The 12,309-nt window shown below is 33.2% G+C and overlaps 2 protein-coding genes across 2 annotated transcripts in view; both read right to left on the bottom strand.

Moving 5' to 3' along the window:
* Positions 1–694: 694 nt before the first annotated feature.
* Positions 695–2,083, bottom strand: LOC122636400. Its single transcript, XM_043827581.1, has 3 exons — positions 2,048–2,083; positions 1,400–1,736; positions 695–966 (listed from the first exon to the last, which is right to left on the bottom strand). Exons 1-3 carry the CDS (start codon positions 2,066–2,068, stop codon positions 695–697), a joined length of 630 nt encoding a protein of 209 aa, XP_043683516.1. The 5' UTR covers positions 2,069–2,083.
* Positions 2,084–10,832: 8,749 nt separating this feature from the next.
* The window catches only part of LOC122636399 (ctenidin-1-like), a gene marked incomplete at its 5' end in the record, with an annotated part of 1,745 nt that continues 268 nt past the window's right edge, over positions 10,833–12,309 (bottom strand). Inside the window, 2 exons of the mRNA XM_043827580.1 lie at positions 10,833–10,872; positions 11,762–12,300. Coding sequence (XP_043683515.1) covers positions 11,804–12,300 — 497 coding nt within the window. The remainder of the gene's footprint in view (positions 10,873–11,761; positions 12,301–12,309) is intronic.

Below are 12,309 nucleotides of genomic sequence, written 5' to 3'. Positions count from 1 at the left end.
TTCTCAGCTTCTCCGTGAGGAAGAAGTTGTAAGAACGTCAGGAAGATCCTGCCTTCCTTTTCTCGAAAACAACTTTCATATTTCGACGATGCGCGAGAGCGCGTAGAAAAGAGCAAAGAAATACTTTCTTCGACTTATACAAGACGCTGCTTTTAGCTAGCATAGGAGGGAAAAAGAAAAGAAAAGAAAAGAAAAGAAGAGAAAAAGAAAAAGAAAAATTATCGATACGATTTTGCGGAATAATATATAATATCGAGGATATATTTTATTTTCAATGAAAAAAGTTTCTATAACGACAAGTGATTTCAACTCGGACTATACACAATGATGATTATAATACAATATCGCAAATGTACTTTTCATTCATAATATTTTAATATCATTAAAACGATATATACTCGTACGCCTGTAATGATATACTTACATATATACTTATTACTTAAGAATAATACTAACAAAGACGTGATATAAGACGTAATAGAATAACATTCCTTGCGTTAGAAACATAAATAACCTTTACATCAACGAATTGTAAAGGTCGGTCAGGGTAGAAAAATAATTTATATTTACATTAACGCGTTCGTACAGTCGTTTGATGTCTTTAGACGGTGAAAGTAACTTTGGTAATGGAAAGTCGTAGAAATAATTTTTGCGAAAAATTATGTAGATATCTTAAATCGATTGAAGGAAAACGTTAATAAATTTCGCTAACCGAGTATGAAGTCTCGTAGTTACGAAGCGAATGATTTTCTTCGTGAGTATCAAGCCCTTGATCTTGTTCGTGATCGTGATCTTGAATTCGAAGTTGGACGTGATCTTGCTGAGAATAGAGATTGGTTGAAGCGTGATCGTTCTTACCGGAAGTATGAACTACAGCGTGGAATCCATCCTTGTCAGCGTGATAACTAACAACCCTTAGGGCACCTCCGGGTTCCTTTACACTATACTCGCCAGATACACTATGACCTGTGAAGTTAAATCAAATCAAATCAAATCAAATCAAACCAAATGAATTTAATTTTGTTTTCCACAAATCTGCTGCAACTCCATTACATTCGCCATTTAATTTTCGTATTGTTTTGGAAGATATTGTTACTCGAATTAAATTAATTTGTTTTCAATTGGAATACACAAAACTCAGCAATTATTCAGAAACGATATTCGTTATCGAATAACAGTAAAAAAAAATATATATTTTTTACTCGTAATTATTAAAAGTAAACGAACAATTTTGTAGTAAAACGAATTGACAAAAAAAAGATATACATATGTTCTGAGAAATAGAATTTTAACTAAAATATTAATTGTACGATTTTAGACTCAACAATGTGAGATAAAATTTTCATATTACAAAAAACTCGACGTGTATCATTGATGTCATAATTATCATTTAATTTACCATTTCTTGATTCCTTTTGTCCATGAAAATCACCAGTATGATGATCCTCGACACCATAAGCGAATTGATACTTGGGATTCGCGATGTAGTCGAGAGCGTATTCATGATCTTGAAGATGACGATCTTGACCGTGAGAAAAGTGATTGTGCTGATTCTTGAGAACAACGTACGGTACTTTCACTTCGTATTCCGGACCTTCGACTGGTCCGTGAAAATGTATGTAAGAACTCGCGAAGGAAACTTGTGGTTCGTTATGAGTCTCAGCTTCGTCTTCGTCGACAGGGATCACGACTGCTTTCGATCGATGAATCATCGCTATGACGAGAATTACTATCACCTGAGACGTAAGAAAACTTCTAAAATATTATTATTATCATACGTTATTCTAAAAAAAAAAAAAGATTCTAATTCCACTCTCGTTGATATTATTTTTCTTTTGCAAATTAATTTTAATAATCTTGTTATCTCTTGTTTTGAACAAAACAATCGTAGATAAATATCTATAAATAGAATGTTTATTTGTAAGTTTCTTTAAAAAATATTTTTCTCGTTTTTTCCCTCACCCTTCTTTCTATTGTTCTCGAACGAAAATAAAAAAGTTTTCTGATTCCTACCATATCGATTTAAACCCATTTTTCGAGACTCTACCTTGAAAGTCATCACTTCCATTTCGATATTAAGACGGTCAGGTGAGAACTGCGACTTTCCAACGTGTTTTCCAAGCTTTTATATGGCAGTCTAGCGATGCCAGGATATTCTATGTCCACACATAGATACACACATCGATGAAGAATCTGTTTGTTCCGTATCATCGCTTTAACTCAGCGGAGAGAAGCGGCAGTTGTCGTATGTAGTTTCTCTCTCGAGTCCACCTCCTCCAACTCCTCCATTTTATAATCTTTTTTGTTCTTTTTCTAAATTGATCAACGTTAATAGTCGGAACATTGTTTGTGCGCACCAGGTGTTATAAGAGCGATTATGCTACAGACGTGCCCAGGATTCAGCTTTTGAAAATTATCTTTCTTGATTCTTTCATTCGAAATGATGAAAAGAAAAGAAAAGAAAAAAGCAGTGAGAAAAAATTGTGACCCTGTTTTATTTTTGTTACTTGTTTTTTATTTTTCTCTTTTTATTTTTTATTTGTTATTTTATTTATTTATTTAATTCCGATTCAAGAACGATCGTGTAAAAGTTGGTCGAGTTTTAAAATTTTATTTACTTTTTTCTTTTTTCTATTTTTTTTTTTTTTTTTTAATCTTATATCGTAGAGTCATTGTTAAAGTAATAAATTTCGAAGAAATTGTATTTATCATTATCGTTTTGCGTTACGTCAATTTATGTTATAATAATATAGAATGAAACAAATTTATAAGTTAGATCACTTTTGTTGTAATCATCGGTATGTTTCTCGGAGTAGTTTTAAATGGAATATCATTCGATCGAGAAAGTCATTGGCGAAGTTGTAATTCGAGTGGATCATAGAAGCAAACTCATAGTATTTAATAGACGAGAAACATCGTTTTCTCATTTTGGACTGATAGAGTTTGGTCTACTTTTCTATACGGAGTCTGATAGAAATGAAATATCTTTCGAAAGAAATCAAACGAGATTTCTCGATGAAAGAACACAATTACACTTATCTATAGTGCATGTTGATTATTGAGAAATTTCGTTCAAGTAAAATCTATAATTCGAGGAAAACTATGCTAAGATTTCTAACTTCGTTTTATTAAAATCAATTTACGAAAATCTTTCGGATGATTTGATCGGGATCGCTTGATCCTTTTTATCGATAATCAATTCCAATCTGAAAATTAATTTTCATTGTAAGAACCAAAATAAATGAACGAGCAAATGAATGAATTAATCGAAAGAGAGAGCTTTTGATTACTAATTAATTAAAAGATTTATCTAATAGCATAGCTAAAATTAGAATCAGAAAGTAAAAAAGATATACCTATACATACATACATACATACATACATACATACATATATACACACATACATACATACATACATACATATATATACATATATATATTTTCTTTTAGATAGATTATGATTAATGTGTATTCATGAGGCGAATATTGTACTAAATTAGAATAATTGATTCACTTTCACGTGATAATAGATGCATACGTATACTCTGCGTAAGTTACATAAGCAATGTCCGAAGAAAATTGACAAAAGCCTTTTAGAGAGTCGATGGCTCGTTTAACTGACATTAAAATCATTAGGAAGTCTCCTTGGAGGTATTAATTTAGCAGAGCATGTCATTACCTAGCCGAGAAAAGGAAATAACTCGATCAAAGATAATGGCATTTCCATTCGATGAGCTCCATAATGGCCGCATCGTATTTCGTCTAATAAGCCAATCAACGGATCGAAACTATTATAATGAATTGACAAGGGTTTGCGATATTCTCTCTCTCTCTCTCTCTCTCTCTCTCTCTCTCTCTCTCTCTCTCTCTCTCTCTCTCTCTCTCTCTCTCTCTCTCTCTCTCTCTCTATCTCTCTCTGTCTCTGTCTCTGTCTTTTTCTTTCTTTCTCTTTCTATCTCTTCTGTCTTCTTTGACTTTCTTCTCATCGCTAATTGGATCTTCTTTGTGAAAAGTCTTTTAGATATATAGTAGATATATAAAACTATATATACATACACACACATACACACACACATGTATATATGTAAAGACTATTGTGTTGTACGATAGAGCTCCTTTTAGAAATATATATGTACGTATCTATAATTATTAGAGAGACAGAACGATAAAAGCATTATACTACTTTTCGAGTAGCTTCGTGTCATGCAAATTCTCTCAATTAAGAAAGATTACATAGTCAAACGGATTCTACTATTCTAATTGTATGGGTACCGTCAAACGTATGTATATCTACCGTGTCATCTAATCGACCACACGTTTTTCGTTTCGCGAAGACCAAAGGAGATGCTTCCATCGAGCATTGTGTACTCCAATTATCTTTTACTTCTCGAAAATAATAACCTTTATTCTGGAGTAGGTACGTTAACGAATCCGCAAATCCTATTTAATATCGTGTGTCTTTCAAAAATAAAGAAAAAAAAAAAAAAAGAAAGGTATCTTCAAGAAGATATTTATCCGACAATTTAAATTTAAAAAAAAAAAAGAAAAAGAAAGAAAGAGAAAGAGAGAGCGAGAGATAGATAAAAGATACAAAGGGCAAAGGAGACAACATAACTGAAGATCTTTATTCTATAGAATATTCCATATCTTTTGCGTTGGTTAACAAGAAGAGATTTTTCTAGAGGTCTTCGACGATTGAGTTGGTACGTTATTATCGTTCGATTTGGAGGAACTTTTGGAGAATATTTTTAGGGTATATGAGGTATATATGTATATATATATATATAGAGAGAGAGAGAGAGAGAGAGAGAGAGATGCTGAAGTCTCCTCTCATTCTCGTCATTTTTCTTTTTATTTTCCCTGCGGAGAAGGCTATCCTGAAAGGCTGTGAGACCGCGTCAAGTGCAAATTGCAGTAGACACTCGATCTAGGTCACGTCGGTCTACGAACGGACGAACGTAGTCGGGTAGGTACTTGATGGTTAAACGAATCCATGAAGGTGGAAGAGAACAGGTTTCTCTGGTCGCTTCTATCTCTCTCTCTCTCTCTCTCTCTCTCTCTCTCTCTCTCTCTCTCTCTTTCTCTATTTATCTCTCTCTCTCTCTCTCTCTATATATATATATATATATATATATATATATATATATCTTTTACTATCATCTACCGATTGCGTAGCATCTCTCTCGAGCCTCTTATCACAGCCTCTGTACACAAGCACGTTTATACATATACACGTTTAACGATCGATCTCTTTGATTTACGATCTACGATAGTGTTCTACTCACATTAGACCCGTTTAACGTTGGTAAGCGACGAGTAAACGAGACGGTGATTCGAGTAGAGGAGTCAGCTCTAGCTTGTAGCTCGCGTTCCTAACATTTCTCTTGGTTGATATCGAGCTACAGGTTAGCCTTAGAAAAGATATTAGGAGATTATAAAGAAGTTTTATCTGTATCAACCAGAATATTATCGATTATCGTCCTTGCGATCCGCTTTTTTTTCTACCTTCTTCTCTTTTTCTTTCTATTTTTTGTTTTTTAATTTATAATCCATTGACATGATAAATATATATTACAGAAACATGATTATTAATCTATTCTAAAGACATGATAAAGTGAAATGAAAAGTTTATAGCCTGTAGTTGAATAATAATCTATGATGTGACAATTGAAGAAATTTAATAAATATTTGACAAAAGGAAATAAATAAATTTGGGGTTAAATTATAAGTAAATAAATCTAAATGATTCTTACGAGTAAAAAGTGTTGATTGGTTCTGATAAAGAAACAGAAAGAGAGAAAAGAAAAGAAAGGAAGCAAGAAAGCTAGAAAAAGAAGAGAGAAAGAAATAAAAAGAAAAGAAATGAAAAGAAAAAAAATGAAATGAAAAGAAAAGAAAAGAAAAGAAAAGAAAAGAAAAAAGAGAATATTTTTAATTTCAAAGTCTACGACAAAGGCATCCCGACCATTAAGACAATACCATGAAAGAAATAAACGCATAATACGTGCACTTACACTCCACTTGCATCTTTCTCCGACGTTAATGACGACTTGAACGTACAAACGTACAAACAAGTAGCAACGGGGTTGGTGTTCGTAGCCGGAAACGGAAACATTCCGTTTTCCACGAGCGTGCAGCACCAAGCTTATTGCGCTCGAGTTGTCAGGGGCTCGATTAAAATTCTCCTCGAAATTTCTCATTCGTCTAGCAGACTACGACTACGACTACGACGACGACGACGACGACGACGACGAGGTCGACAACGACAACGACAACGACAACGACAACAACGACAACAACGACAACAATGACGACGACGACAACGACGAGGACAACGACGATGATGACGACAACGTTCTACTCGCCTTTAAAGTCTTGGAATTTCTACTTACGATTTTTCACACCATCCACATTCATTCTCTTTATTTTTGTCTCTGTCTGTCTGTCTGTCTGTCTCTGTCTCTGTCTCTGTCTCTGTCTCGGTCTCTTTCTCTCTCTTCGTCTGCTTTTTGCATACATTACTTTTGAAAGCCACCGTAATTGACAGAGAAATGCTCGTACCAGGAGTAGAATATATGTAATGACGGTAAAACGTATAATACCTTTGACATTATATTTTCGGAGAACTTTTCGGTGACACATTTGACACGAAATAATTTCGTGAAATATCTTCCGCGAAATTGTTTAATCTACGATGACGCTAATGATGATGATGATGATGATGATGATGATGATGATGATGATGATGATGATGATGATGATGGTGGTGGTGGTGGTGGTAATAGTAATAAAATATTCGGAACGATGAATAACAATGTATAGTTTTATTTCTTTCATATTTTTTTCTTCTTACTTTTATCAAAAGTTTTCAGAATTCGTTCAGTCGATATTATTTATTATGTTTCTATTCGAACAATCTTTTACGATTTTTCAATAGTTTCCTCGCGAATATCTCGTTCATAGAATCTTCTATTCTACACTTTAACTTGTTATTATTTTCTCATGCATTTTTCGCTATCGCACATACGATTCCGAATATCGTTCGTTTTTCGAGAAAGAGAGAGAAAGAGAAAAATAGAGAGAAACATAGAGAAAATGGAATTCAGAATGGAATACTATCGATCTGTTATCGTCCATTCTTCCTATAAATTAAACGGCTGTTTCTATTTCCATATGCATGGAAACGTTCTTCCATTTATTTTTACGTTCATGAAAACATTCGCTGACGTTTATACGCGGAATTACGGTGGCATCGAAGCATGTAAAAATGTAAAAATAAAAAATAAAAAAAGTGGGTTAAAGATGGTTGAGAAAAGGGAAAGGTAGAGGATGACAAGGGGGAGGGAATCGTTAGAATGTCAATAGAATTTCAATGAGGCACTTAGTTAATCGATCTTCGTTAAGTGCTAATCAATTAATGGTTCATTGAATGAAGTGTTTCGAATCGTTTTTATCTATTATATAAAGGAACAAAAAATATTGAATAATTGAAAAGAAATGAAGCTAGTCGTAAGAGAAAAATTATACGTTCGTTCGTAATAAAAAGAATTCAAAATTTTGATTAATTCTATAAAAGCATGTAATTTTGAAGTCATATCATAATTATACGTGTACGTGTACGCGTACTTGTAGACGTATATATATTTTAAAAATCTCATTTCATATTTCTGCCATAAAATTAATTGTCAGTTCGTACTCGAAAGTTAATAGTTACTAAGTATAAGCTATGATATAATATGTAATTATACATACTAGTGTCTACGAGTTATATGTATACTAATTGCAGTGTAATTATATTAGTCTCAGTTATATACTAATTACGGTATAGTTAAGCTAACAGATCTATGTTATAAGCTAATTACGGTATGGTTATACGGTTATATGGTATGATTCAAGTGTTACATACTGACTAGTATAGTCATATTAATACAAGTTATATATTAAATTACAATATACCTATAACAGTATAAATTACATATTAATAAAACTCTGTACTGGTATAAGTTATTATATATAACAGTTAGTATACGTATAATTATATTTTTAATGTGCTCATGATCATTGTCTTCTTTTTTTTTTATTTTTTCTTTTCTTTCTTTTTTCTTTTTCAACAACAAGTTTAAGTTCAACACAAGTTTAACACACAAGTGTTATAAGCGTTCTTCGAAAAAAAAAAAGAAACAAGTGGATTTAAAACCAATACGTAAATCAAAGTTCAAGATCCCAATTCACTTACTTGCACTTGTCACGCTTGCTCGCTCAAGCGCGAAGCTTTCGCTGTAAGCGCAAAGACGGTAAACTCGATGCGGTATACTCGCGTAGCGAACTTAAGACCTGTTGATCGTGCCGAATCTAGTCTTCTTTAAGGTGAATATAAGTACGTATATACGTTGATAGTTAAGTACTTAGTTACATATTTAAACACGCAGAACGATCATCTAAAGAAAAAAAAATTTAAGAAAGTCATCGATCGAAACGAAACGAAGATTATTTGCCGATGATTAATAAAATTAAACCTTCTATTTTATATCTCTGATTGTTTTTAAATCTTTTTAATCTTTTTTTTTATCACGTTAAAAATATCACTTTCTTTCTTTTTTTTTTCAACTAGACGAAATGTAATTAGATTGGCCATGAAATATTTCACGTTAATTAACGCGATATTGTGCACAATTTTCCGATGAAATGGAAGAGATGAGTTATAATTAAAAAAAAGAAAAGAGAAAAAAAAAAGGAAAAACAAGTAAAAAAAGAAGGAAGAAATAAAATCCACGAATTCTATTTATCGGTCAAATTTTAATTAACTGAATAATTTTTTACGTTTTGTTCCTTTTACTGATTTTATCAAGAGAGAGAGAGAGAGAGAGAGAGAGAGAGAGAGAGAGAGAGAGAGAGAGGAGGATGAGAAAGGATAAATGTTTGTAATCATTTTCGTTCGAAAATTTTTTCATGTAATAAGGCATTTTTTAATAGTACCACTAATAATAATGACACTAATAATTATTGACAAATGTGATATAAAAAATTATGAAAAAAAAAATAAATAAAAAAAGTAACAAAGATCCGCGCTATATCTTCTTTCATTAGAATATCCGATAAAATCGTAATTTAATTCAAAACGTTCTCGTGTCAAACTCTTCGTTCACGATATTATCAGTGTTTAATATCGTAATTATAGGAAAACTGTAGGGCCGTGCATTTTTTTACACAACAAAATATTACAAGGCGAAAGACTACGTAATCGCTCGAGCATAAAAAGCGTGCTTCCCATTTTTATAAGCTGTCAAAATGAACATGCGCGTAGGAGAAAAAGCAAAGAAGAAAAAAAAAAGAGAGAGAACACAGAAGAAAAAAACAAGCGTCGAAAAAATTTTCTTCGCTAAAGAGAATTTTTATTTTTAGCTTGGTAAAATAGAAATAGTTCTTTTTTTTTTTTTTTTTTTTTTTTTTTTTCTTTCAAATTTTCAACATAGAACAATGCGTCAATTTTATTGGCTATCGCTAGACCATGATGCGATTAGTTTCAAAGGAATTTCTGATTGAATTAACGCATAGAGAGTAAAGAGGGGGATGAGGATAGGGGATCGAGAAGAAAGGGGAGGAATAGCACAAGCCAGTACGATAACGCCAAAGTCTCGGATGGTGTCACGTAGATCGGATAACGAACGTTCGAATCGGATCGACTGAGATAAGCTTGGATCTTGCCGATCCTTCGTGCGAACAATGTCTAAACGAACCATCTAAGTAAGTGTGGGTGAAGGATAGAGGAAGTAAGTACCAACGGAGAGAACATTGGTAGGAAAGAACAGTTTGATAACGCTGTGAGACACGGTCATTAAATTTAGTTCGTATCTTAATTAAACTGGCCCGTGGTTTAACCAATTTCTTCATCGTCTCTATATCTCTCTTCAATCTCTTGGGGATGTCGAGAATTACTCGTAATGTAGAAACTTGTAGGTACTCGTTGAATTTCGAACTAGGTAGCTATTAACTTGTCGTCTAGAGAAATATCGGTCACTTTGAACTCGGTGTATCACCGTGGGATTCGATAAATATGGTTTATCTTATTTTTTAACTCTTATGAAGAATTATAATTTTATTATATTTTAATAGGTCAAAGAGAAAGAGAAAGAGAGAGAGAGAGATCTTTCTTTCTTCCTCTTCCTCGTTTGATTTCCTTTTTTCATATAGCTTCTAATAAAAAAATAAAAGCTGTTCAGTTATTTATATAATCTCTTCTAACAACTGAAGTAAAATTAAGAATGGAAGATTATTAATTTAAGTAGCTTATGGAATAACTAATATCATTAACTTTTGTGAATAAGTTACAGTGGGGCTTGATTCCTTAATGAAAGGACAAAAAAGAAAGAAAAAGGGATTCCTACTTTGAAATAAAATGATCTTTTGGGAGAACTTTATCGATCATTTGAAAAAAAAAAATATTGCTTGCGAAGAAAAGAATTTCATGTTAATATTTTAGATTTTATTATTACAATCAATCTGAAGGAACATAGTTGATTTGATTTCATATCGTATTTCGTACTCGTCAAAGTTTGTTGATAATCCGATGCAATCGAAGATTCCGTGTCCAATTAAACTTCAAGTAATCCGAACGCAGTAAAATGATATCACGGCGTATAGATCATGACGATAGATAAGAACGAGGTCCTTACTTTATACAAACTATTTTTTTTTTTATAAATAATAATGTCAGTAAATGAGAAAATGTTTTTCTTTGCCATTCTGCGCTAGTTTTTTTTTATTGAAATTTAATAACCTGACATATTTTTTAGCGATATTTATAAAAGCTTTTGTATGTCAATCAAACGATGAGCTGATCTTACGAACATGATAGTCCATTGTAAGATATCTATAACAGAATCATATCGATCTTTGATTATCCTCCCATTCGCGCATTCAGTTTTATCGAAAACATTTACTGGCAAATGTCATTTATAAGCCAACAATTTAACTTGATTCGTATTCGCTTTTTCATCGTTTTTTTATTTGATCATAAAAATATGGTACAACAATATCGAAGGGCAGACTTTTGGAAAAAAATATCAATCTCGATGGTTACCGAATGTTTATACGAAATGTTGATAAAATCGGTTCTATTATAAAAGCAGCATTCCTATATATAGATAAAAAGAGGACGTTTTGCCCTTTACAATGGTGTTTCTTTCGTCTTTCTACGACCTCCCGTTACGGAGATATTCGCTTCGAAAGATTTTCATTCATAATTCGCGTATAGTACACGTAGTAGTAGTAATCGTAAGTAGTAGTAGTAATGAAAGAAACTACGTCTAACAGTTGATTGGTAGTATACGATTCCAAGAATTTATATAGGTCAGTGGGTCATTGACCTATTTAAATGGAATTATCAATGAATCAATGTAAAAGCTTGTGTTATTTAAAAAGTGAAATATCTCCGGAACTAGTAATCATAAAAACTTCATAGAAAGACCATTTTAATGGGAAAATATTACTCTATTTTTCTAATATATCGACAATAATTAATTAATTAATTAACAATTTGTTATAAACAATTTCTTATAAATAATTTGTTATAAACAATTTGTCATGAATTATTTTTATAAACAATTTTATTTAAACTTTCATTACTTATAACATTTATTTTACAATGATGAATATGTGATTTGTTATAAAAAATTTGTTATAAATAATTGTTATAAACAAGTAAGGAAACATTGAGAAAAAATAAAGAAAATTCTTCATTAATAACAAAAATATAGTACCAACGAGATTTTCCGACCAACAATTTCTGGACACATTTAGATTTACTTGTGATAACTATTCCCATAACCACCGTAGCCAAAACCACTACCACCGTAACCACCGTAACCACCGTCTCCATGGCCATCCGTGTAACCGCTGCTGTCGCCATGACCTCCAGAACCACTGTGACCACCGTGTCCACCATATCCGCTACCGTAGCCACCACCTCCGTGTCCTCCGCCTCCAGAGCCACCACCATGGCCACCGCCTCCAGAACCTCCTCCATGACCACCAGCTCCGTGTCCTCCACCTCCAGAGCCACCCCCATGACCATCACCTCCGTGTCCTCCACCTCCAGAGCCACCTCCATGACCTCCTCCTTCAGTAACACTATAACCTCCGCCACCAGAACCACCATGTCCACCGCCTCCTCCACCATGTCCACCGCCTCCTCCACCATGTCCACCGCCTCCTCCTCCTCCACCATGTCCACCGCCTCCTCCTCCTCCACCATGTCCTCCTCCTCCTGATCCACCATAGCCTCCGTGTCCTCCTCCTCCTCCTCCTG

This window comes from Vespula pensylvanica, chromosome 21, assembly GCF_014466175.1.
Source record: "Vespula pensylvanica isolate Volc-1 chromosome 21, ASM1446617v1, whole genome shotgun sequence".
Lineage (NCBI taxonomy): Eukaryota > Metazoa > Arthropoda > Insecta > Hymenoptera > Vespidae > Vespula > Vespula pensylvanica.
The sequence above is the reverse complement of the archived record's forward strand: the minus strand, read 5'-3'. Positions and strand labels throughout refer to the sequence as shown.

What these genes read in the sequence shown, in the direction of transcription:
- LOC122636400 (XM_043827581.1), bottom strand. Translation starts at nt 2,068, where the DNA reads ATGGAAGTGATGACTTTCAAG. An exon ending in TGGAAGTGATGACTTTCAAG is followed by an intron (nt 1,737 to 2,047) that starts GTAGAGTCTCGA and finishes CTTACGTCTCAG; the next exon opens with GTGATAGTAATTCTCGTCAT. An exon ending in ACAAAAGGAATCAAGAAATG is followed by an intron (nt 967 to 1,399) that starts GTAAATTAAATG and finishes TTAACTTCACAG; the next exon opens with GTCATAGTGTATCTGGCGAG.